Source organism: Embiotoca jacksoni, unplaced genomic scaffold (genome assembly GCF_022577435.1).
Source record: "Embiotoca jacksoni isolate LCO1_2020_lvr unplaced genomic scaffold, fEmbJac1.0.p SCAF_44, whole genome shotgun sequence".
Taxonomy (NCBI): Eukaryota; Metazoa; Chordata; class Actinopteri; family Embiotocidae; genus Embiotoca; species Embiotoca jacksoni.
In genome coordinates, this window is record NW_027185397.1 from 1,874,961 (window position 1) to 1,901,667 (window position 26,707).

At 42.1% G+C, this 26,707-nt stretch overlaps 2 protein-coding genes across 5 annotated transcripts in view; one reads left to right on the plus strand and one right to left on the minus strand.

The window, feature by feature from the left end:
- The first annotated feature begins 314 nt into the window (after positions 1 to 314).
- Positions 315 to 26,707, plus strand: part of sh2d3cb (SH2 domain containing 3Cb) — a 30,053-nt gene continuing 3,660 nt past the window's right edge. Inside the window, exons 1-9 of one of the 2 annotated variants that reach the window (XM_069169402.1) lie at positions 315 to 390; positions 4,977 to 5,694; positions 11,150 to 11,189; positions 12,437 to 12,565; positions 13,860 to 14,254; positions 15,681 to 15,784; positions 22,551 to 23,017; positions 23,910 to 24,025; positions 26,208 to 26,379. In XM_069169402.1, coding sequence (XP_069025503.1) covers positions 372 to 390; positions 4,977 to 5,694; positions 11,150 to 11,189; positions 12,437 to 12,565; positions 13,860 to 14,254; positions 15,681 to 15,784; positions 22,551 to 23,017; positions 23,910 to 24,025; positions 26,208 to 26,379 — 2,160 coding nt within the window. In that variant the 5' untranslated portion in view covers positions 315 to 371. Of the gene's footprint in view, positions 391 to 4,976; positions 5,695 to 6,761; positions 7,351 to 11,149; positions 11,190 to 12,436; positions 12,566 to 13,859; positions 14,255 to 15,680; positions 15,785 to 22,550; positions 23,018 to 23,909; positions 24,026 to 26,207; positions 26,380 to 26,707 lie in introns of those variants that run through there. The other variant, XM_069169404.1, reaches the window with a different exon arrangement.
- On the minus strand, positions 16,578 to 20,914 carry LOC138210326 (UDP-glucuronosyltransferase 2A2-like). Of its 3 annotated transcripts, none has more exons than XM_069169407.1 (2): positions 20,724 to 20,914; positions 16,578 to 18,584 (listed from the first exon to the last, which is right to left on the minus strand). In XM_069169407.1, the coding sequence occupies exon 2, from the start codon at positions 18,568 to 18,570 to the stop codon at positions 16,990 to 16,992; it is 1,581 nt and encodes a 526-aa protein (XP_069025508.1). In that variant the 5' UTR covers positions 18,571 to 18,584; positions 20,724 to 20,914; the 3' UTR covers positions 16,578 to 16,989. The 3 variants fall into 3 exon arrangements, with proteins under 3 accessions (XP_069025508.1, XP_069025507.1, XP_069025506.1); XM_069169406.1 differs by having other exon boundaries at positions 20,774 to 20,913; XM_069169405.1 differs by lacking the exon at positions 20,724 to 20,914 and adding an exon at positions 20,368 to 20,405.

A 26,707-nucleotide genomic window follows, 5' to 3' on the forward strand; every position in this document is an offset into this window, starting at 1 on the left:
TGTGGAACATTAATTAGGAGACTTTGGAATAAATATAAAAGCTAGGTGTGATATTAATTTTTACTGTTTGTATTCTGGTACTGGAATCTTTTAAAAGCAGAATGTGAATCTGTACCCAACATGCACCCATGCTGACACATTTTTGCCGTGCAGCCAGTGTGAGTGCATTACTCATCACCTGATTGCATCAACTGCTATGAAATTTACCCCCAATGCTTCCGCTGCGTTCAAAAGACAGGAAGCAGATTCACCCTGTTGAGTAAAGAGCATGCGGCTCATTATTGCACTGCAGGAACAAGTGGAAGACTGTTTTTAAGACCGTTTTAAATGTACCATATCAGGAAACAGCCAAATACTTCCCTCTGTCAACCATGAACAAACGGAAACTGAGTAAGTTGTGTTTCACTTTTTGATGTTGTCGTGCAGTATTTGGGACATTTGGAAGGTTTATTTCCAGAAAAATAAAATCAGAAGAGAAGTTGACAGCCTTGTAAAAAAAAACTGATGGTAAATGAAGTCCTTATATGACAGTCCAAAGATCGTGGACTTCTTTACTTCAAAAACACTGTGAATGATTTCCGTCTGTTTGTAGGCCGATCAAGAAAATAAAAGTAAAGACCAAAAAAAACAAAAAAACTAGTTGTGGCTGGTTAAAACATTTCAGGTGTCTCTGAGTTCCTGTCCGTTCCACCAAAGAGAGATTTACACATTTAAACTCATAATTCATGTTTTAGGTCCAAAGAGGTTCAACTCTCAAATATTACACAAAAAAAGAACATCGTTTTTTTCTTTTTACTCACCTAATAATAATCTCATAACCAAGAAGTGGAAATAAAAGTAAATAAAAGTGGAAGTAAAGCGCAAGTCAAAACTGTACTTACATTTACTTTTGAGCACCGTTTTGTGTAACGGTGTTTTTGAATGAGTGTTTTTTGTTGGGAATCTGTAAATATATAATCATGCTATGCTGGAGAGCTGGGTGTTGTCAAGCTTTCTCTATTGCGATTAATGACCACACTATCTAGCTGTTACACTGTGGTTCCTCCACTTGTACTTCCTTAACTGCTGCTGTTCACTAACAGACATAAAGAGTTGGAAACCACTGGTTTAATCTTTTTTTTTTTTTTTTTAAAGCAGTTTTTTTTTGTTAAATACAATTTCAATCTTCAAAGTAACTAGCTGTCAGACAAATTTAGATTTGTATAAGGTACAATATTTCCTTCTGAAATTTTGAGTGAAAGAACAGTAGAGCAGCAGAAGATATGGTACCTCCAAACTGTACTTGAGTACAGTATTTGAGTACGTAATTAAGTTCCCCTGCTGATAAATGAATTCTAATAGAAACGGAGATTATGGTATATGATGAGTCGGGGCCAAAAAAAGATAATGCAAGTTAAAATGTGTAATCCCATAAAAGAATGTAATCTCTTGACACTTTGTCTCATTGTGTCCACTGTCTCTTTGTCCACTGTTCCACGTACAACCAGCTTTTTGGTCCATTGTAAACGAAGCATAGAAAACTCTTTGTGTGGTTTGAAGGGACGTCGGCCCAGCTGAGCGCAAAATTTAACACAGTTGAGCTAAGAAAAGACAGTGGATGTCTGCTGAAGGGACAACGGCTCACTGTGCGTCTCTTCTTTTGCTGTTTGACTTGGTAGCTGTTCACTATTTAAAGCTGAATTTGACCCATCATGCAACTGAAGGCCATTTACCGAGTCTGGTGAGATCTGGAAACAAATCAATGGACCGTTGTTTTTCAAATTGGCTACAAGTCAGCTTGTTTCTGTGACTTTTTAATAGAAACTCGAGGTAAAGTTATTCAACGCTGATGTTTTTACTTTTGCTTTCCTTAAAAAAATCCCATGTGCTGATGTGAATTTCTGGGTGGAGGTTGGTCATACAAACTGAAATAAGATGCATTCTTGGTACTTTGTGGTATTATTTTCTGAATATTAACTGAAGAAGTTAATTATTTGTCGAATCATCTCGTTAACTTTACCAGACGTGATGATGGAGATCTGCTTTGTCTCTGTCCTGGTACCTGTTTGTCAAATGTGGCTTAACTAAAACAGGCCTACATGTACGATATGAAGTTCAAGACACATTAAAGTCCTTACAACAGAACTTTACAACATTATACAGAGAAACCCAACCATTCAACAATTCCCACATAAGCTAGGAGGGAAAAACTCCTCTTTAAGGGAGAAAAACCTCCAACAGAGGGAAGAAAAACTCCCTTTAACAGGAAGAAACCTCTGACAGAACCAGGATCAGAGGTGGGCGGAGCATCTGTTAACAGAACCAGGCTCAGAGGTGGGCGGAGCATCTGTTAACAGAACCAGGCTCAGAGGTGGGCGCAGCATCTGCCTCCACCGGTTGGAGGTGAGAGGAGAGCAGAGAGAGAAAAGGACAGATCTCTAGATCCAAGACATGAACTGTTGGTGAGGCCGATAATCACAGAGCAGAGACATGCAGCTCCATGATGGGACATCTGGAAAAGAAAGAACAGAAACTACACGAGTGAGAGAACTGAATGGGGAGACACAATTAAGTCCAGTCACAATATTGCTACACCTATTTTAGTCATACTTGTACTCGGCAGCCTCTTCATTGTGCCAAGTATGGCAGCCTCTGAGAATTGGCATCGCACTTTGTTTTTAATAAGTAATAACGCCTGTTCCCAGTGCAGAGACCTGCAGGATGGACAGGACGTAGGAGTTGTTGCTCTACTGCTTCAGATGAGTTTTAAACCAGCTTAAAAAAATAAAAAAATAAAAAAATAAAAAAAAATAAAAAAAAATTCAGCATCAAATCAAATCATCAACATTTTAATTTAGAGAACTCAGTTTGTATCATGTATGTTGGATATCTGCTGGCTTCATTGTGAAAATACAAAGATGCAACCTCTTTGCATCTTCCTCTCCACCATATCCATATCTGTCTCCTTCTCAGAATCATCGGTCCATATTTAGCTGAAGAAAGAAATACCAGTCAGTGTTTTCAGAGCCTAAAAAGTCCCCCGGGGGCAGAAACATCATCAAATGCTGCTGAGAGCTCGAGGGGCTTCAGAAGAGAAAGGAGGGCACGACCTTCCTGGGATGACTCAAAGAAAACATTTGTGTATTTTCACAAGCTGAAGTGAAAATGACATGTTTGCAGATGCTGATCCAACTGGAGACTCAAATATCCCACATTATTCTTTATCTTTAAAATACACGGCGACATGTTGTAGAGGCACTGATTTGTAACGTGAAGAAACCGTGACCGTGCTGGGATGCCGGGCCAGAGGAGATCTATAATGCAGATATAATAGTGGATGTTTAATCATTGAAAATGATGAACACATTTTTGATAATTAAGATGCTGTATACAGGCTGCCCATGTTTTTAATGGAATACAAAAGACAGCTAAACACTGAAGGTCAGAAGAGTTTGAGAAATACCATCTGATGTATTCAGTAAGAAACAGACCTGAAGTGTACAGTCACACCAAATAAATATAACAAATATATCAGAAAAAGCTTTTGTGTTTTGTTGCTGCGCTTGTGTTGTCAAATTGATGATGTTTTATTCATTTGCTGGCATTTTGTCTCTTCTGCATCATGTATTTCTTTAGATGAAATGTGTTGAGCTGTTTGACCAACATATTCGAACCCCAAACACAGACAAACTGCAGGTCTGGAGAAAAGTCAATGAAGCTCCAGAAGTCCAAAACAGGAAGAGCTCGGCAGACGGGATCAGGAGAGGGGAGGAAAGCTGGGGACATAAGCCTTACTTTATTCATCTATGTATCTAATATTTATCCAATCCTATTAATAAAGTAATAAAAAAGGATTTTCTTTAAAAAGGCAGTCAGTTGGTGGGAGTGAGGGATTTTTTTTTTTGCATGTAGTCACCATTGAGGATTTTACACTTGAAGGAGCTTCAACACTTGCTTCAGCCTCCAAATTTAATCTGGGGTAGTTTCTGTGTGGTTAGCAGCACGCTAAACAAATATAAGTGAACGCCAGAGAGCAGCCCGCTCGTTAGTTTGTGAACCGTTTGGAAGCCTGCAGGATGACATTTCGTCCATCTTTCGACCATCTCCGTTTTTTTTGGAGCCAGAAGTGACGAGCTGGGGAGGAGAAACCTGACTGCACCTCAGGAGTGTCAATCAAAACTGGCACGCCCCCAAACATACCAGTCTTTGAGGTCTAATTTCAAATAATTATTGAATTGTTTTTCAGAAGGACCAGTGAATGACACCCCTTTTTTTTTTTTTTTTTTTTTTTTTTTTTTTTTTTTTTTTTTTAGCCTGATCAGCTTTCATTGGAACTTTAAGGCATCTCAACATTGACATCACCTTTTAGCCCCAGAGACCACATCAACATTTATATACAGTCTATGGTGCAGATCGGAGGCTGACAGGAATTGTACTAGTTTTAGATTTAGCTGACCTGTCAGGGGCCCGAGATGAAATGCTAGAAGTTCTAAAAACAAAGTTAGTATGGTGTGCTCAGGGTGAATGAAAGCTAATCTGACCAGTTTTTGAGCAGTTCATGTTCTTTCTCCAAGACACATCTGCGCCTGCAGGAAGCTGTGTTATGCTGCCTCTTGTACACTTTACGGTTTTCATGTCTCTTAATGTGAATGGACTTTCAACTCCCACTGCTGCATCTTCACCTCATTTTGATACATCTTAGGCAAATTTGTGTCTGCTTACACCTCTGCATGGACAATATACAGAACTGTGCTCATTTCAAATTCAAGGCAATTTATTCCACCGCTGACTCAGCGACCAGCTAAAATAAATGCCTATAAAAAGCAAAATAATGTTTTCATAATATTTTGCATTTGTGTAAAAGTAAATCTGTTTTGCCCTCGTCTTTTAAATTAAGTCATTATGTTTTCACCTACACATTGAAATGCAAATGGTTTTTTTAACAATGAAATCCAGATGTTTCAGACAAACCTAATTAACCACCTCCTCCTCTGCAGGTTTCAAATGGTTCGGGAGCCTCACCAACCTCTCCACCCGCCGCTCGTCAGAGAAGGCCAACATCAAAGCAGCACCAGAGCATGATGGGAGCCCCTGCGGCGCCAAGTCAGCAGTAGTGGGGGACCAGTCGGCGGACGACATGGAGCCCTGCCTCCGCAGGCCCGGCTACGCCCGCTCCAGTGACATGTACACACATGTGGGCACCGTGCCCCGCAGCGAGGGGCCGAAGAAGAGCTTCAGGGGGCAGAGCAAAAAGAGGAAGAAGAAGGAGGAGGAGGAGGAGGAGGAAGGGATGAGTAGGGGGCAGAGCAAGTGGAAGCTGGGGGAACATGTCCAAGACTCCCCGCTGCTCGTCGCCCTGTCCAGCCTCAGTCTGAGCAGTATGGAGCGGCTTCAGCCAGTTTCATCCCGGCCGCTGCCCGCCACGCCAGCGCCCAGCCGAGCTTCACCTTTGACCTCTGCACCTGAAAGCCACTTCAATGATCCTTCGGAAGTTACAGACCGCGAGGCTTTAAGGAGCAGATGTGATTTAAGAGCTGCTAGCGAGACTTCAGTCACGGCAACTCATGAACCTAAAGCCGGTTCCACCCAGGATGTTTATGTGCCGATGGACCCGATAGTTGAAACAGCTCGCAACCACGTGGACCCCCAAACAGAGAGGCAGCGACAGGAAGCCGCAACCGTAAACAGATCACAGGAAGTGAAGAAAGGGAACAAGTGAGAGAGAACATGTTTTTATTACCTTTTCAGAAGATGTCTACAAATAGTCCAATGTTTGATTTCTCTGCCTGTCGTTGAGATTTCCTGAGGTTTTAAATATGTGTGTGCACTCACATATCCGGTACAAATCAACCTGTTTGAAGAATCTTCTACACTTAAACTCAATTATTGTTCCTCTGTCTTTAGTCAGCTTAGTCATGTCACTGACTGAACTAACTTTGTGTTAGAAAAGACTAACACAAGACTTTTAGTCAGATGAAATAGACAAAAATGATTTACTAGGAGGAGGATATATATGTAGTGAGTGGAAATGAAAAAGCTTCAGTTACTGAAGAGACCCAAATCAAAAAGAAAAAGATGGAATTATAACTCATGTCAGCGTGACAAGAAGGATAAACTGAATTTTGGATTGCATCAACACACTCAGCTGATTTTTGGTGAAATGAATTTCATCTTGACCTTATTTGAAATAAATATAAATAATAAAATGACATAATCTGATTTAAAACATCAATGAATGCAGTCTTGGGGAGAGAAGAATATGATAGTATTTTAAAATGAGTGATATCTCTACATGCTGAGATTTGTCTTGATTTCAAGTAATATCTAATTCGACACAAAAAGTTGTAATATGGTAAAGTTATTTTAAAAGCTGTAATTTTCACAAGTGCCCTAAAGGTCATGACACAAGAAAAATCACAATTCTATTTGAAAAAAAAGAAAAGGTCATAATATACTATATTTTTAGAAGGGTGTCTTAATTTTAGGAAAAAGTACTTTTATCATAACATAAAGTAAAGTAATAAAGTAATATTATGACCATTATAAGCACAATCCAATTCATCATAACAGTAACTTTATATTGGTTTAAAATAAGAATATTTACTGACATATACTAAATTTATCATGTTCATAGGAGTCAAATATTCTAAGTTAACTTCACACATGTACTTCCCTGTTGCTTGGTTTTTGTATTTTCCTTTGTTAGATCATGAAAAAATAACCCTAACCCTAACCCAGGTGCTGACTTTTATCAGGTGACGAAGCTTAGGCTAATTACTCCTGCAGGTTAGACCTTCTCTATGCTCCGTGCACGTCATGGGGCTGTGCACTGTTCACGCGCAGTCTCTAATTTGTTTGATCCACCCTCCTATGCTGCTCAGGTGCACCTATGAATGGTGATATTTTCCCATTGAACTTTTGCTCCATCGATTTAAAGTCAGAGAGACCAAGGAAACTACACAGAGTGGAAGGATTTTTTTATTTTTTTTTAAATCCAAAAAAGACTGGGGGCTTTTAAGAGAACACTCAGAGCTTGATACCAAAATTAAAAAGACGAAGCCTCCACAGGTCAGGGCTGTTTTGATGGCACGAGGAGGTCCTACACAACATTAGGCAGGTGGTTTTAATGGTGGTGGCTGGGTGTGTAACGCAATAAAAAAAAAAAATAATAAAAAAAAAAATATATATATATATAGGCCGTTAAAACATCGTTATTGTAGCGGACATGCGCAGTGGCCGCCCGCCTGGCGTTCAGGCAGTCGGCCGGGTTCAGGCAGCAGCAGTGCGTGTCGGACTGCGGGAGAAGATGTTGGAGGTTGGAGACTTAAACTGTCGGTCAGTCCGCTGTGAGGAAGGAGAAACGGGCAAACGGTGAGAAAACAGCCCTCTGTGGTCACCTCTTAATATAAAGTCCGATTGTGTTGAGGTTTTATCACAGCCAGAGGAAACATGCATGTCAGGGTCATCTGTCATCTGGTAAACTGCTCCACACGATCATTGTCAGCTTTGAAGCATACATTTAAATGAACTTGGATCGATTTTTGCTGCTTCTGTTTGATGCGTTTAAAGCGGACATGAAGCTGAAATGTGAGTTTGTTAACAACATTCACAACAACTTCGCAGTCACTGGGTCCTCGGGCTGCTGTGTGTGTTACTGTGGACCGGGCTGCGTGTTACGTAAGAGGAGGAATTTGATCGTGCTCTGGCTTCAGTCAGAAGAGTGATAAGGCTTTAAGGTGTTTTAAAGTCAGTCTCAACTACTTTAGTGTTTGACTTTGACAATACACAGACTGTCAGACTGTTAAAGTTAACGCATGAGTAAGTAAAGTAAAGTAAATTTGTGGGTGGCAAGAAAGTTTGACTGTTTACCTTCAGTCCTCAGATCCCATCCCAGAATACAAAACGAGGGACAGCCTTATGACATGAAAAGATGCTTCCCAACTGTGACCTTCAATTTCTGTTTTGTATTTTGTGTAATTTTGTTCTGATTAAACCAGTGCAACACGACTGAAACACAACAACCACATAAAAACGAGATGTGTAGTTCCCTCATCCTGTTCGGGGTTGCTGTGGCTGCATCACAGGTACCGGCAGCAACAACCCAGAGGACGGCACGGTGACGTGGTGCTGCAGTGGGTGTGTGATACTGTGCTACTGTAATTGCAATGGGTGTGATGGTCTTACAATTGAGCTCTGAAAAGTTGGGTGTGAGGAGACCTATTATCTGGACAACAGGTGGAGCAGTGTTGAGGTGTTAGTTCAGATTCATAATAATGTGATAAAAGTGGTGCGAGAACAACGACATTATAGTTTGGCGAAGAAAAACCTCCAGCTGAAAACAGAAACGTTGGCATTGCAACACTTGTATTAGAAAAAGTTGTAGTGGCAGTGATATGTGAATTATGTACGCTGTAAGTCACTCGCCCCTTGACCCTCCAACTCCCTCTCCATACGGCAAAACGGTGACAGAAAGTTCAAACTGAAAAACTACTGACATTGAAAAACCCTTGAGAGCGAACTCCTAAAAAGACAGACATGAAGAGTAAATTTGAAAATCGATTCAAAAGCAGATCATAATGCAAAAAAACATCAAAATATAATAAGATTGTAAGCCTATTATGTAATGTCTGTGTTTTATTTTTCAGTGAAAGTGAATATAAGTGTTTCAGTGCCGACGTTTCCTGTTTCAGTTTCAGGTTTTGGTTTCAACTTTAATGCCACTGTTGTAGCCTCATTAAAACCCCACAAAAGTCACACAATAACAACAAGCGACTGATGGAGGCGGTGCTACATCAGCAAGTCCCCGTGTTGTGCGACTCAAAATGGCCGCTTTTGCCATTGGAGTATTTTGGCTTTTAAGAGAGCTTTGATGGATATAAATGAGAGGCTTCAGCCTGTTGGGAAGGGCTGCTGCTCGACAGGCAGGGAAATCAGCAAAAATATCTGAAACCTGAGCCCATTCACAACAATACATTGGTTAACTTCTGTGTAATGTGTTTCTCATTACGTCAAGGTGCACACATGCTGACCTCTGTCTGCTGCGACACTTCAAACCATCCAAACTATCCCTTTAATACATCTATTCTCTGTTTGGGTTGCATTATTGCATCTCTCTCTGTAATGCATAATATAAAAACTCTCACATTAAACTGAAAATATGTACATTATGTGCAGCAATGTTTGACATTATCTGAGAAATAATATTATGTTGAACCCTTCTTTACATGTATTGACGTATTATAACTTGTTTTCTGTTGATCATGAAGTTATTTCAAAAACTAAATCAGATTTGTTTTCCTTAAATGTCTCATTACGTCAAGGTGCTTTTTCTTTTGCTGAAGAAACTTTATATTTCACAATCATTGGAAAACAAAGCTTGTAATGAGAAAAACAAGACATCAGCAAGCATTTCCTCTCCAACTTTACAGAAAGGAATTCAGGGCCTATCGTGAAAAAAATTTAAGATAACCGTTTGTGATCAGTAACAACACAAGCAGCTAATCAGAGTAAAAGATAAACTTCATGAGGTTTGTGAACGTAGCTTTTGAATGCCAGGGACTTTCTCAGGCTGTATGTTTTACTTACTCACATCTGTGTGTGTGTGTGTGTGTGTGTGTGTGTGTGTGTGTGTGTGTGTGTGTGTGTGCGCGCGCGCGCGCGCGCGCGTGTGTGTGTGTGTGTGTGTGTGTGTGTGTGTGTGTGTGTGTGTGTGTGTGTGTGTGTATGTGTGTGTGCTGCTGTTCTCAGAGTTTGTGTTTGGGAACAAAAGGTCACCTCCCTTGACTCATGGAAATATGCAGCAAGTTAAAGGAAGAGTTGGGTGACTGAAACGAAAAGGTTTTAAAGTGCCATCGTGCCAACTTTCAGCGATACAACACAACGCTGCCGTCAGAACGAAACCACGCAACGCTGCAGTTTTGGGTGTTTTCCTAATTTTTCGAACAACAGTTGAAGAGTCTCAGTTTGTCGTCTCGGCGCTGAGCTGAGTTTTGTGACTCCCGGAGCTGTCGGACTGGATGAGGAGCCAGCTGCTGTGTGGATGGACAACAGGGAGGAAGGATGTTTCCTCTGCTTCAGTCCTGAAAAAAAAACACAGTTATCGGTTGTGAGGTTTCACACAGCAGCAGAAATATTTCCCATCCTCCCCGGGGGAAGTTTGTTGTGTTGCAAGTTGTTGCTGGGTGGTGTCAAGCGAATTGCTGCTGCTGTCAGAGGGTTGTGCAAGAAGACAGATGGCATCGAATGTCTTGTGAGGCCCAATAACAAAAACATGGGAAGCAGTGCTGCAGCAGTTAATTCTGTTTGAACGCGGAGATGTTGGATATTTCCAGACGCCAACCAGAACTCAGCAATCAAAGAAAAATCGGTATCTCAGGTTTCAGATGGAACATTGTTTCTGATTTTCTTTACAACAGTGACCTCTGTGGCCACAAGTAGTAATTACAGGACTCCGATTAAATTGTGCTGGGCTCGAGTAGGTCAGGGTGCGTAACACGCGGTCTTAAAGGGCCAAAGCAGCAGAGTCTCTGGTTTGTTTCATGACCTTTGCTACATGTTGGTCTCCTACTCTTTTTTTCCCCTCTTTTCCCTTCGCTAATGCACTATTGAAATAAAATAAAATAAAAAATACCAAATGAAACGGAATTGTTTTTGAATTAGTAGGCCGGCCGCACCGACCATCGCTCACAGCTTCAGTTTTCTTCTCTGTGAGCACAGTCTGGGAACCCGGCTGGTATCACCGTTTGCAGCCACTCTGAAGGGCGGACCAATCAGCAACCAGTGTCGGCCGTTAACTGCGTTTGTCCCGCCCCTCCATCGCTGTGATTGGTGACAGTGACGAGTGCATTGTTATCATTTTTCTACATTTGTCTGAATAGCACCTCGTCAAGCTGCTGACATTCATGAAAACAATAAAAAAAAATATGCTGTACACCAAAAAAACCTTTGGTGGACACGGCAGGTAGTTGTAAAGTGTTGGACGGTTTCAGCGCAAGCTGATTGGTTGAAATTAACCTGAGGTCTACACCAAGTAGGATGGAACGACTGCAAACGAATCTCTATGGAGGGAGGACAGACCCACATTCACACAGTGAAACTGGGTCTGAGAACATCAGAAATTATTAGGCTGTCAGTATTTCTAATATTCAAACATGTTTCCTTTACTTTTCAGCCATCAGGATGGGAAAGACAGCAGCGAAGAATATGTCAAAGTAAGCTTCTTATTTTACATGATTTAAAAGTGTATTTTTGTCGTATTGCTGCTTTTGTCCCTTCCTCTTGTATAACTAGATCTTTTTTTTTTGTTCCCAACTGTGGAACCTTTTTTTTAGTTTCGACGAAAACCGAAACACATTTCTATCTGCTGCTGTGACACACGGCACTCTGGCTCTAATTCAATCAGGGCGTTGACAGAAAAGACTTTGCGTCCCTTTGCAGCGACATGCTTTGAAGCTGCCTCGGTTCCCCCTAGCAACCAAGTGGCTTCAGTTCACCGAGGCTCCGACGGGAAAAGATGGAAGGAAACGCAAGAGAGCGAGAGAGTTTCCAGTTCATTGACTCGTAATTGGATATTTGACAAATACATTTGTCTGAATGGGACACGCTGGAAATTAACAATAATGCTAATGAAATGAAAGCTATTCATTGAAGTCCTCGGGGTCACACACACACACACACACACACACACACACACACACACACACACACACACACACACACACACACACACTCCTCTTTGATTTTGAAGTGGTCCTGGCCCAGTGCCCGGCCCTTGATTCACAGTTCAGTGGGACAAAGCAGGAGGGGTGGGAAGTGTCAGGGAGAAGAAAACATGTCACCTATAGAGCATTAACTGTAAATAAGAGGTGTGTGTGTGTGTGTGTGTGTGTGTGTGTGTGTGTGTGTGTGTGTGTGTGTGTGTGTGTGTGTGTGTCCCAAAAAATTCCCAGCATTCCCATCCTCGTCGTAAACTCTTGACATACAGTAGCTTCTTGTCTTTTTTTTGCTTTTTTTTGCTTTGTTTGTATAAAGCCACGACAGACAAAGCGCACTGATTGATGACCCCCATCCAGCAGTGGTGTTGCCAGGGCGACGAGGCCAAGGCTCCAGCATGAGTGTGGGTTTTTGGGCCCCTGGTGCCGTCAGTGTGGATGCCAGTGGGGGGGTGCCAGAGCTGTCCTATGTCTTCTGTTAACACACACTCACATGAAAACAGAGCTGAGGAGCCGACAGTTCGACTCAATTTACCCATGATGCTTATTTTTTTGTGATTTCGACCACTTTTTTTTTTTAAGAAAAGAGGCGAGTCTGAGCTCGAGTTTTGTGGAGACAGAAGCAGCAGAAAGGCAGCAGTTGGGCAACTCTACGGGGATATGACCCAAAGTCTAAACTCGTTGTTATTGTTCTGTGCTTGTACGTCGGGGTTGTGTTTGATCGTGCTCCCGTGATGCCCTTTAAGTTCTCCAAGGAGAAGTTCTGGTTGGAGCCGCCGTCGGAGAAACTGAGGAAGCAGCTGGAGGAGGAACTGAAGCTGAGCAGCACAAATCTGAAGAGCCATGCCTGGTACCACGGATGCATCCCCTGGGAGGTCTGGCACACGCACACACACACACACACACACACACACACACACACACACACACACACACACACACACACACTCAGAGCTTAATTTAAACACTAGTTTTAGGTGAAAATGCTGGGAGGGGATTTGTGTTCAGGCTCCTGTTCTCTACTTGAAACACACCTCCGGTCTTTACCAGATGTGGATGAACGTCTGTTGAGGAGAGGATCATTTCCTCTTAATTACAAGCCATTCACAGATTCGAGATCAAATTTACACATGAGCTTGGTAACCCTCAGAACCCAATGGACGCAAATTGCATCCAAATTCAGTTCTCTTCTTCTCGGTTGAATAGCGCAGCGACTATTCATCACACACATTACAGAGATGTAAGGCATATCTTATGAAACTACACAACTTGAGTTTTCCTAAAATGTTGGTGCCTCGTCCGTGTGATGAAGCGTTGCAGAGATAATCGCAATTGTAAGTGTGTCGTTGTTACACTCTCCAAGCTTAAAAGTGAAGGTAGTGAAATCCCCCTGAAAACAGCCTCTAGGGTTCGAAGAGTTAAGAAATGGAGGAACCTTTGTCACATGATTTGTCAGCATCCAGCAGGTCTTCTACATCATCTGTTTTTTCAAGTTTTTAAAACCGGCAACTTCACTATGACGCAAATTTGACAAGAGATTTATGAACCTGAGTTTGCTGAAACCACCTGTTTTGTCACCTTGGGACCGGATCCATTGCTCAAACAATAAACTCATGAGCCAGAATCTTGTTCAGTGAATCTCTGAGGTGTTCGAAAAGAAAAAACCTCATCATCTGTTATTTTATTTAGACCGCATTGTCCAAAATCTAATTTCATCTCAAAAAGTTTTACAGTTTGTTCAACGTGACTTCCTCTTTCCTTCGACCTAAAGTTGGAAACAGACAAACTGAAAAGATGAAGTGTGATATTTCTCTGGGTGTCTCCGGATGAAAAAAGGCTCGTAACCAAAAAAAAAATCGCTCGTTTGTTTACCTGCCAACAATTTCTGGGTTGTTTGCAGAGCCCACGCGGAGATTTGAAACTTTCTTTGCTCTGAAAAATTCATGACCTCCTTTGTGTTGAAGTGTTTAGACCAGCACATTTAAAACCTTCCTGAATTTTGTCAGTAGAAACAGCTGAATTCAGATTTGTGTGACTAATGTTTTTGGGTAGATTGTAAGGACATACAAAGTAAAGCCATCGCGTAAAGCACTATGAGTTTTCTGTGATATTATGCAAAACAGTCACGAAATAACTGACTTTTTAAAAAAAACTGAAATGTGTCCTCAGGAGTCGGAGAGCCTGGTGGTGAACCACGGCGGCTTCCTCATCAGGGACTCTCAATCCAGTCCGGGGGACTTCGTCCTGACGAGTCACTGGGAGCAGAAAACGCTCCATTTCCTCATCAGGACGATGACGGTTCAGTCCAGCGAGACACCCCCCCGGGTCCAGTACAGCCTAGAGGGGGAGGTCTTTGACTCCTTACCGGCCCTGGTTCACTTCTACGTGGGCTGCCAGGCGCCTCTGACGCCGTGGAGCGCCGCTCAGATTCACCGGCCGGTCAAACGGACGCTGCCGCTCAGCTACCTGAATACGGCCTTCTGCACCGCCGTCAGTGCACCGGCCTGCCACCAGGGGCTGACAAACAGCGGCCTGGGAGGAGAGGAGAGCGGCGGTCTGAGAAGGTGAGGTCACCACAACGTGGGGAATTTTTTTTAAATACATTTTTCTTTTGGATTGTCCGTTTTTGTGAAAAGCTGCAGGGACTTTTACCCACTGTTGTGACATAAAGACTGCTCTTACCATCAAGCGTTATTTATCCTAGACCACCAGACCAACTGGTTTTATTGAAGAAAATTAATATTTCTAAGGATGGTATTCATCATTATTTTCATTATCGATTCAGCTCTCCAATATTTTCTGATTTGGCATCTTCAAACTGCCTTTTTTGTTCAATACCCGAGAGTCCAAAACCCTGTCATTTAATTAATTAATCAACTACCAAAATTCTTTACTCTCTTAGAAAACTGAGTGCAAAATAAAAGCCGTGATGAAAATAACATGACAGCTTAAAATTGGGTCGGACATGGTTTAGGCTGTAACCGGGTTGCTATTCATTTCGGTCACATCACATAAAAGCAAATTTAACACCCCATCCGGAAGCCAAATACAACTAAACTACTTTCAATAGTTCAGTATTACAGGTAAATTAAACTGTCGGCAAAAAGGCCAACAGGTTTATCGTGTGGCTCCAATTGACAATAAAACCTAAAATCCTAGAAATAACAGTTATGTTTCCATTGTTGCATTCAATCCCTCATAGTCCGACAATGATGATGGCCGTTCTCCTCAGAGGATCGTTTACAGTTGTTGCCTTCTTATGGGCGTCGAGCTCGAGTTAATTTTGAAACCATATGTGCCAAAATTCTACCGCAACTACATTTAGAAATAAATATTTGACTTCAGTGTTATCACAATGCACTGGTTGCTGATTGGTCCACCCTCCATAGTGGCTGTGCAAACATAAACGGGAAGAGGAAACCTAGAATCAAGCTGACAACACTGACATTACTTATACCCTGACGCATCGTTTTTTTTCCTAATTAAGGACACGATGGCTTTTTTTTTTCTTACTGTAGAAAGGAAGCAGATAAAAATACCCAGAATTTTCACTTACATATTTTTAAGTGAAAATAAGCATGAAAACAGGTTGATGGAAATCTCTAATATAACTACAAACAAGCATCCTGCATTCATCTAAACAAACTCACCAGTGATAGAGTTGTGTTGTGGATAGACTAGACTGAAAATCAAAAAGAAAATTAAAATGCACAATAAAGTGATACCTGAAGATTGCAATGTTGAATTTGAAAATTGTAACTCTTCTTTGCTTCTCTGTTGTGGCCATTTTTTTAAAACATTTTTTTTTTGTCTAAAAGGTTTTATTTCTTTCAAGTATAACTTTTCTGTGAGAACAGTGCATTTTGCAAGCAATGATACACAAAGTAAACTTCCTCTTAAAGTCTTATTCTGAGAAAGAAAACAAATTCAAAAACATGCACTGTTTCCTGTCGTCTGTAAATCTGCCATGTGTTACATGTCTCCATGCAGTCCTTCCTCTCTCCACCACAAGGGGGCAGATGTTCACAGGGAGCAGGATGGACAGACGCTGCTGACTGCGGGAGAATCCGCTCTCTGTGTGCCGCTCAGCAACAGTGAGTTAAACACAAAACTACACTTCTTTTCCTCTTGGGTCTGCACTTGAAGATACTCCTTTTGATAATACAAAAAAATACGTATCAAGAAGTGCTTTTAAAAAACAAGTCAAAGAAAGAACAGATACAACTGGAACTGAAATATTAAATTAGGTTAAAAGTAATGTAGTAACTAAAGAGAGTCAAGAGAACACAGCTCTGTGTATTTTAAGAGAGACTTATATGAGAAACAAAAATGGCCTGCAGGTTGTTTCAGACTCGAGGGGCCCCACAGGTCTGGTCTTCCCTGGTCTTGGACAGGAAGTACCGACAGACCCAGAGGATCTCAGGCTGCTCTCAGGCCTCCAGGTGCTCCGCAGGACAGTTTTTATAGCCAGCAGCCAAACTGAAGTGCAAATGTACAATCTTAAAAAATATTCTAAAAATGGACAAGTTAAAAAATGTCACGAGGGGAAGACTTGGGTTCTCGTAAATCTTTTCTTGTGAAAAGTTTGAAGATTGGACAGGTGGGACTGTAATTTAGTCAACAAAGCATGAATAACAGTTTCTCAGTATTCCACAGATAAAGTTTGGCAAAAGTTTACTGTGCAAGACAAACCTGAGCTGGTTGTCAAAGCTTTCTACAACAGGGTTAATTGCTTGTTTTAGGTACCAATCCCTGTTTTTAGTTGTTTATTGTTTACTGCTTGCTTATTAAACCAATTAGTTGGACATCAGAAAGTTGCAGAAAGACAACATCGTCTGTTAATTATCACGAGGTTTAATTAATATACAATTCTAGGAGACATGTAAGTTCTTATAAAATCTATTTTATTTCATTTTAGTGCAGTACTTTAAGACAATAAGAAATGTGCAAAATCAACAGAGCTACAAAATCCTTCAAAAATACAACAATCTGGAAATGAAATAAAAACTTGTTTTGCTTGACTGAAGATTAAACTTTTCGCCGAATTGCATCAGGAATTACTTACAAATTTGGAGATCCTGTCAACTAACAAACAAACCCAACAAACAGAACACATGTATGACCTCTTTGACTGAAGTCGTCAAGAAATATGAGGTTTTTGGGTGTATTTAGCGACACAATCAGGCACATTAGGATGCCAATGCAAGACTGTTTGAATCCTGTTTGTGACCCTAAATACAGAATTGAACAGTTGACAAATGCTGTGAAATCAACAGGTGAATATCTTGCAGCGCATTCATCATTCGTTTTTGACTTTGCTTCTGTAAAATACTTTTCGCCAGAGAAACTTTACTGCAAAAATAAAAACAGTAAATATGAGCAACATAAGTGTCAGCAGAAACGCCACCACATCGATGGAGTGGTACTGGATCATGGACATCTTGTAAGACTCTGTCCTTAGATGTGCTGCTCCCTTGTGCCTCATGACAAACTCAATCCAGAACACGGCATGGTCGAGCGGCTTCACGGGTTTGTCTCTGTGCAGGCTGGACAGCACCTTCATCTTCTCCATGTAGGACGGTTCGTAGAGCACTTCCTTCACCGCTTCCAGGAAGTTGTCTTTGGTCACAGTCGCAATGTCCAGGACTTTGGCCACGCCTCTTGCTTTCATTCGGAAGAAGTTGTCAGGCTGGTCAAACATAAGGGGCAGGCCAACCAGGGGGACGCCGTGGTAAATGGCCTCCTGCAGCCCATTGGTGCCTCCATGGGCCACAAACAAGCGGGTCTTGGCGTGACCTAAGAGGTCATTCTGAGGCAACCAGTCCAACATTAAGGTATTGTTTCCAAGAGTGGACGGCCTTTTGCCTTTATGCTTCCAGATCACCTTCTGAGGAAGTTGGGCAAAAGCAGAGGCGATGTCCTCGGTGATGTCCTCAGGAAGGTTTTCCACCAGGGTCCCCAGCGTCATCACAATGACCCCGTGTTCCCCAGAGCTCTGTACGAAATCCTCCAGTTCTTTGGGCAGCGGCTTGGAAGGTTTGCACTGAAATCCCGCCATGTAGACGATGTTGGGCATCGTGGGTCGGGGGAACTCAAATGTGAAATCGTTTCTCATCAACCAGATGTCTGCTGCCTGAAACAGCTCCATGTAATGTACGTCGCTGCCGAAGTAGCGGTGGACAAATGGTTTGTAGTTTGGTTCTGTGACATACCAGATTTGAAAACGCGTGAAGAGAAAGTACAGGATGTTCTTAACCCGCTCCGTGAAGTTCATCCGATCGGTCAGCTCCGACACCGGTATAGGGACGTAGGAGAGCGGGGTAGGCGCAATTGCATGATGCCCCTCACCCTGAATAGTCCATCTCACATTCAAGACAATTGGAAGACCCAGACGGTGAGCCAGAAGCACCCCTCCACCGACTGCAGGGTCCGTCAGAACCAGATCATATTTGGCATCGCGGAGGCTTTGCATCAGTTTGGCGTCATCAAACATCTGCCCCATCATCTTCAGCACCTGCTTGTGCATTTGGTAGAACTGCTCCACCAGTTCATACTCCAGAGTTATACGAGTCCAAACTGAAGCACCCTGCCGTCGCGTCTGCAGCGTTCTCGATATGTATAACCCAAAGAGTTCTCGATCAAAACCGGCAGGAGAATTTATGGTGATAGCCTTGTAGTGAGGGGACCCCGGCTTGATGTACCAGGCATCCAATGGCCGCAACACTGTGACCTCATGACCCCTGGCGTAAAGCTCCTCAATGATGACGTTCATGTTGACCCAGTGACTTCCATCCACAGGGAACACTAAGACTTTCCCTCCATCTACCGAAGGCGCAGAGCAGAGCAAGACTGCAAGCGTTACCAAGGTCGTTGGGTTCATATCTGAAAGAGATTCTGACAAGAGATGTAAGGATGTTAGATCGGTCCCTCTCAACAAAGTTCAAGAGTTCAATGAATGTGCGTCAACTTGACAAACACAAATGCTGGAGTTGTTTAATGGAAAAATAATGAAGCTGGCCAATGGAAGCTGGACTGCTTTTGCAAAACCTTGAACTTGTGAAGATACTCTAAGGTGCCCGAATCTACAGAACCTGTTGTTCACTATCTGTGACCAACTGAGCCGGCCATTCTGTAGGTGAACTCAATTACTAAATCCTGGTTAGTGATAACGGCTTTCTGTTTGCAGAGATGAAAAAGAACCAAAACTGTACGTTTGAATAATGTAGATATGTAGACTTACATCGAGTTAGATTAGATTAGATAAAACAGGCAGTTGCAGAGCTGTACTACTGTAACACCTGTTGCTCAACATCTGGTTCATGGTTAGGTAAAGATTTAGAATATTTGCTTTAGGTTAATGACCTTTGAGAGACAGCAAGTCACGTCATCACAAAAACTACCAACCAGAGTTGTTGTAGTCTGTCTTCCAGGATGACTTTCACACCCAAGAGGACCGTCACAGTCCAAACAAACATGACAAGAAGTAGGGGTGTATTATTAGTATAGTCAGATGTAAAATTATTGTTACCTCAGATTCATGCCAAAACAACAGTTTAGAGGAAACTGGAGACAGTTCAAAAAAAATATTTTGTTTTATAAGTGTAAAAGTACAAAGGTTTATTATACTCTCAATGGACGGTACACATGCTAGTGGCTGTGTTTACACAACTCTGGGTATCTGCATACATGTACAAGTCCACATGTGTACAGATAGCGTGTACAGGATTTCTTTAGGTTGTATTTTAGACTTCTACAAAGTCCACATAGAACTCCAAGGCAGATGAGGAAATTCACATCCTGTGGATCCTTGCAGGCAACATGGATCTGAAAGTTCCTAAGAAAGAGCTCATGTTGTGTTATTCACCTGAACAGCCTGTTTGAAATGACTTCTCAGTCATTATTTCGTAGTTCTTCCAGATACAATCCCAGTGCACATGGTTATTGAAATGGGTTTCGCATACATGCCTCTTAATCATGTTGGATGGTACCGACTGTAAAAAGAAAAGTTTCAGTAAAATCGTGCAAAACCAACCTAATGTGCAGCACCTCAAATCTCTCCACAAAGGATTTCCTTTTTCTTTTTTTTGTACCCCGCTCCAACAATTGCATAACTGCCAGATTCTCTGCAGCTCAGTAACAGTTTCCTGATTACACAACGACAGTGTGGGAATTCCTGCCACTAAATCCCAGGAGGTTTACCAGAGCTGTTTGCATTAGGTCAACGTTCCCTCTCAAGTTACACTGCTTTGTGTTCATGTGCAGTAATGATGCTGGTGAACCATGAAGAGGCTCTTAAAGCTGCTCTTTGGTATTTATATGGTCAAAACTTAAAGGATCTTTTACACATTGTGTATGATCAAGAATTAGAATTGCTTTGCAAAGTGCTTTTGATATTTTACTAAATAATTACCAATAATAGAAATAATGTTATTTTTATGGCATATTTGGACTTAGAAATGCTTTAAAAGTTTTACAAAAAGATTATAAGTTCTTATAAATTAAATGTATTTCCCATTTAAATAATATATCAACAAGTAACAACAAAGAACGGTAAACGTTATAAAACGAATGAACCCGGAACTTAGCTCCAGTAAACAAAACCTTTTTTGGGCAATTAGAAATAATTTTTTTTTGCATTGAATAATTAATTCCTGTCGAAGGAAAGAAAATGTCTTACCTTGTTCTGACTCTTGCCTCATTCCTAATAAACAGGAAATGTAAGGCATTTTCTTGCCTGATTAAATCTGATCAGAACAAAATGTGATCTTTTTGTTTTGCAATTGCTGAACTGTGAATGAGCAGAGTTTATAGTGAGGTTGCTCAATGCATTCATAAAATTCCGCCTTGTTGTTGCCAGTAGGAAACATCTGGAAATTGATATCTGGCTCTGTGAGACCGGAGCATCCATCTGCAACTACTCAGAGTTTAGCTGCACAAAAACATGGTAGTAACACTCAGGTCATCCCACATGAACACAAAAACAACTGCGCGAAAACATCCGTAAAAAAGATTCTGTTAATATTGATATACTACCGGCCTTGTTGCTCTTTCACTGGTATCGATTCTTCGATCTAATCACCTACCGAGAGCGTCCCAGACAACAGATCTCACGTTTCACCCCGAGCTCGATGTTGGTGCGTCCAGTCTCCCTCCTGGCAGACGCTGAAGTGACTGGCTGCCGTCCGGCTCTGACAGTCAGAGCAGTTCGGAGGGCGTTGGCATTAAGGTAACAGGACTAAAGTTCAGAGTGTGTGTAGTACGCAGCAGCAGCAGCAGCAGCAGGTTGGTTGCACAAGAGGAAGCTAAATCCCAGATATGCTCACGCAGCAAACTCTGAGGCTGAACTTTATATTGCCCTGAGTTAAGATTGATCTGTTGTTGCAGGTTAATGTAGAACAAAGGCAAAAGAAGCTGTAAAGAAATCTCAAGCGCTTCCTTTTGCTTATTTTATTCCGTTTTTTTTAATCCCATTTCCGTTCTGTGAACTCCTTAAAATTGACTTTAAATAACTGTTATTATTAGTTTTACTCAGAGAATGCCTGAATGCAACCTTATTTATTTCATTATTGAATCTCATCTCCATAACTTACAACATGCCTTTATTTTGGTCAGCAGTTCAGGAGAAAGAGAGATTGGGTGTCCAAAGAGCTAACAAATGTGGATATGGATTTAAGTAAAAATCTCACAATAAAATGAAGTAAACTGACAGTTAAAGTCAGAACACACAAGCAAAATGTAAATATGACTATAAAGCAGGTCGATTTATGACAATCAAAAGTAAAATCTAAAATAATACTGCTTTTACAAAGATAAAGTCAAGATTGCTAAATCATTGTAATTTCAGTGTGATTGTAAATCGAAGGTCATCACAGTGTTTAACCAGCCTGTTTGTTCCTCATGTACATGAACTATACGACCTCGTTCCAAGGACCAACGTTATCCTCAGGTTACCCACAAAGGGAACAATCGGACAGGAACAAATGTTTCTATAAGTTATTTATGATGTTTTAGGCAATTTGTTTCTGTAATGTAGCCACCATTTCTGTTTTAGTTTATATTTTCTATGTCTAGATTATAAATGTGTGGTGGATGACCACAGTCGTCGAGTCAGTGGGAAGAACAGACCGTATTTCCAAAAATATAAATGGAACTTATTTAGAATAAAAACAAAGAAAAACAAAGCACACCAGAGGATGCACTCCTCCACCTTTCCACAGAAAGTACTCGACTCCACTTGATCAAATAATGTGCACTTTCATCTTTGCATGCACATCAACATAGAGTGAAGTAAATTACATATTCAGAATGGAGGAAGTACACTATGACAAAGTGTATGAATGAACTGTAAACAAAAAAAGGAGGGAAAAACTATAAAAATTGAATTAGTAGATAGAATAAATGACAATACGAACAAAGTGTACAATACAACCTATCACCCCCCCTTTTCCCCCCAAACCCTTTATTTTTCTGATTATCTGTATATTCCATGAACCAGAACCAACAATGAATTCATACCATCGAGTATTGTGTGTGTATCAAGGCCATGTTATACAGGATCTTATTCTTCTGTGCCATAGAGATCCTTTGTTGTCCAAAAAACTATTGAAACCATGTAGATCATCCATATGCACTAGCTGACATCTTCTTTCATTACCATGAATGGTGTTAATACATAGATTGATGTCAGTGAAACTGTAGTCCCCGAAAATGCACCACTTCCTTCTTTTTTAGGAACGTTTGTTTAAAAGTGACCGAATTGTTTTTAAATCTGAAAAGTGACTAATACCTAATCAGCTAGTCTTGAAAAACGTTAATCGAATCATAAATAGTCTCTTTTGCCCTTCTTCTCTTCACCTCCAGCCCCACAGTCCAGAAGCCCTTGCAGTAGCCGGTCAGCCAGTGTGACTCAATCCCCGTCCCTCTGCAGGTGCTCGGACGCCGCCCGACCCCTGCCCTGTCCCAACAGCGCCCTGCACAGTCAGCCCCTTGACGGACCCCGACCTCCCTGGAACCAGGACTCCCTGACCTCTGACCCCACCGACGCAGACGGAAGCTGCTACACGGAGCTGTATCCCGGCCCTCAGAGCTACGTGGAGAGGCTGCGTGTGGAGGAGGGCTCCGACCCACTGAGGGCCGAGGACGGGAATGTCTACTTCTCTCCGATGGTGCAGACGGTCTCTTGTTTCAAACCCAGCAAGTACCAGTCACCGCTGATGCCCAAGGAGAACAAGCCCCTGGAGGTGGGCATCCTGCGGAGGGTGAAGGAGCTGCTGTCCGAGGTCGAGCCGAGGATGGCAGCCAAACACATCACCAAAGCTGACTGCTTGGTACTCATTTTATATTTCTATATTCACAGGCTGAAAAAACGAGGGTCACTTTTTACAAACTATTTTCACCTGAAACTGCAGCTCAACGGAGGGTTTCGGTTTCTTCAGCCTCTTTACCTTTATGGCTGGCTTTGATTTAGTCTCACTGCTTTTATCATTGATGCAACAGTCCACTGCAGCCTACCTGCTCATCACCAAACTAAATCTGGCTGGTGAAAATGTGGAACAGCTAAAGAGACAGATATTATCTGTCAGAAGTTAGCAGAGGAAAAAGTAGAAGTAGACTTAAAATAAATGTAAGCACTACCTGATAAACATGAATATGTAATTGATTCCTGTGATAATAATCATGCTACACATCACAGAAATCTTTTAGTTTTCTTTTCTTTTTATTTATTGAACTCATAAAAAGGTCCTAAAAGCTGCGTATGTTTCCAGAACAGACCGTCTGTGACTGGAATATAGAAACAAGGACTACATCAGCTGTCAAAATAAGAGCTTTAGATGCTGTTTAATTCATGTTCATTCAACACATAGACCTGCTGGATGAAACAAACAAAGAGACGTCTCTGACAACTGGACGTGTGGAGAAAACTCATTTAACATCCAGTAATATGGAATCACTTCCTTTGATCACAAACATTTAATCACACCATTTTAAGACCATATTTCCCACAAACCCCGTCACTTCCTGTTTCTCCACTTGTTCCGGTTTCGCCAGTGAACAGAGATTTATTTGGTGATGAAAACAGAAGGAGAGACTTTCTGGTTGGAAATGAGGAGTTATTTTTGTTCGTAAATATGCTGTTGCCATTCTGTGTAACAGATACCCAATTTACCATAAAAATACACATTAGGAGTTGTCCAATAATCATAACTCTGTGGTTCCTAGGTGGCCAGAATTCTGGAGGTGACGCCAGAGGTGCAAAGGATGATGGGAGTTAGTTCTGGGATGGAGCTGCTCACATTGCCACATGGCCAACAGTTGAGACTGGACCTGCTGGAGAGGTGAGTACTGTCCAAGCAGTGCAAGTGTTCAGTGGTACGACAGAGTTAGTGTTTCTTTCAAATCCCAAACAATCAGTAGCTGACTACAAAAGCAGCTTGAGAGCAGAATGCTGCCAGGTTTCCTTTTGGACCTTGTTAAGTTACTTACTCGTGGAATTAAGGTCAACTCTGTGGCGTTGTTTCCAACAGCCCGCGTGGATAGAGAAAAAAGTAGAATACACAACTGACAGCGCAAAACGTGGCTAGTTCACGTTTTGCTGTGATATCGGGTTGGTCGGTCCTCATGCAGCTAAATTTGGTATTATATATAAATCTAACAACCATTCCTGGACTGAAGCTTGTTTTCTTCTGTCTCTTGTCACTTTAACAAAGAAAAACCACCTCAAGGTTCACAGGAATCAAATCAAAGAAGCAAATGAACAAACTGTTGCTGCGTGTCACTGAGCTTGTATTTTGGGGATTTAGAGTACAAAGTACAAATCTGACACGTGAAGAGCCTGAATTTAGACCGCAGAGTTGAAGGCTTTCCTTCCGGGCTTAAACCTCTTTCTCCACATTCAACTCTCTAAAGTCTTTTTCACCCTGGAGGTCCCTGAGTGGGACCAGGCTGTATCTGTTACTAGAAGACAACCTGCCAACATTTCAACTAGATTTCCGACCCATACTACTTAATACTACTAAGATGGATGCAAGATTGCTTTACTTCTGTTTAAAAAAACAACAGATTTGGTAGAGCGTGCAGTTGAGAAATTGAACAGGTTCGGTTGCATCATCGTTTACTGACTCATTGCTGTAACTCTGTTATTTGCCTCTCCGAAAAGTCCAAAAATGGCAACAATACAGAGCATAACTGTTTTTGATGGACTTAAAGTAACCTCGTCTCTGGTGCCCTCTTCAGGACAAACTTTTCTTTTTGTTTTGGACCAATTTTGGTGACTACAGTACAATGTATTCGCTAAAGTCATTCACTGTATTCACACCTTTTAATCACTGCTCTGGCGCTCCTTCTGAAAATAGTTCTGTGATAATTAGATATTACGCCTCAAAGCGTGGTGCATTTGAGGATGTGACTGGTTTGACTGATGTGTCTGCTGCAGAGGCGGCCTTAGCTACGTTTCATCTGTTCCAAGTGAAACGGGCCCCCGGGCCACCATGTGGCCACGCGAGACTTGATAACTCAGCCGACTTTTGACCATGACAGCGGCGGTTACCTGCACGGTGGTGCAGTGGTTAGCATTGTCACCTCACAGCAAAAAGGTTCCGGGTTCGAATCCGGTCCTGGGTCTTTCTGTGCGGAGTTTGCATGTTCTCCCTGTGCTTGCGTGGGTTCTCTCTGGGTTCTCCGGCTTCCTTCCATCATCCAAAAACATGCACCTCAGGTCAGGTTACCTGGCGCCGCACTAGTAGCAGCCTGCTGCAGCAGCTCCCCCCTGAGAGCCCCCCTGCTATAGCGAAGAAATTTCCCCTCCGGGATTAATAAAGTACTATAAAAAAAAATAATAATAATTTAAAGATGACACGCTTATCGCGTCACTCGCGCGCGACGTCGCAGCCTGTTGAGTCGAGTTTTATCAAGGTCGGTTTAACTCTGAGCCACGTCAGCTCGGCTACATTACTGGAACCACGTTATAATCGATGACAGTCAAGTTTGCTGAAAAACCTATGCAACCAGCAGGGTCTCGTGAGTTAGAAATGTTAACAGACAGATAAGGCTATATATTCACCGTCCCACCTTGTGGGTTTGAGTCTCAACATATTCTGTATAGGCTATCTAAATTAGTCTTTGTTGAACTAGTCCAACACGCCATGTTTTATCAAAACATGAAGATCATTTCTACAGATGCTCAAGGCCGGTTCTGCTTGACTGGAGTCGGGTTGGGGGCACCTCTCACTCATCCCAACCTCGTCTGAATACGGTCACCTCTGGCTTAAAAAAAAACAAGGTAGTGACAACCGAAATGTCAGACTTAAAGCTTTGAAACGGCAGATCGCAAACCGCTGGGTGACGTCACAGTCGGTGGAACAACGATTACCTCCTCAAGCTATATAGGATATTTGTGTTGCTCTCTCCACTGGCGATTAAATATTAATAAAATTTTAAAGTTGTCAGCCCTCCTCCTTGTCCCGTCCCCCCCGCCCCCCCACACACACCACCACCACCACCACCACCACGTTCCTGCAGGTTTCAAACCATGGCGATCATGTTGGCCGTGGATGTGTTGGGCTGCACCGGGTCGAACGAGGAGCGAGCCACTCTCCTTCATAAAATCATCCAAATCGCCGCTGAGCTCAAGAGCACCACGGGGAACATGTTTGGCTTCGCTGCTGTCATGAAAGCGTTGGAGCTGCCACAGGTAAACATGCACCACGCAGACTGAACTTATAGTGATGTGTTTTTTGAGTATCTTTATTGATGGAGATAGCGGAGGGAGACAGGAAACAGGAGAGGGCCAGCCGGCATCGAGGGTCCCGAGGCTGAAATCAGACCAGGTTACAGTTGATGGATTAAGATACCAAGCGGATAATTTTCATTACTACATTGGTCAGTGGTCTGAAGTAAAACCTGCAGCATAAGCCCTGACTCACCGTGTATAAAAAATGATGAGCACTGTTCTGCAGTGACTTGTCGGACTTACTGGATGTTGAATGTTGGTAATATCCTTCCACTGGCCGACTACTTTA

Coding starts and splice junctions, on each gene's coding strand:
- LOC138210326 (XM_069169405.1), bottom strand. CDS start 20,389: ATGAGGCAAGAGTCAGAACAAG. Junction 18,585..20,367: donor GAGGCAAGAGTCAGAACAAG/GTAAGACATTTT, acceptor ATCTCTTGTCAG/AATCTCTTTCAGATATGAAC.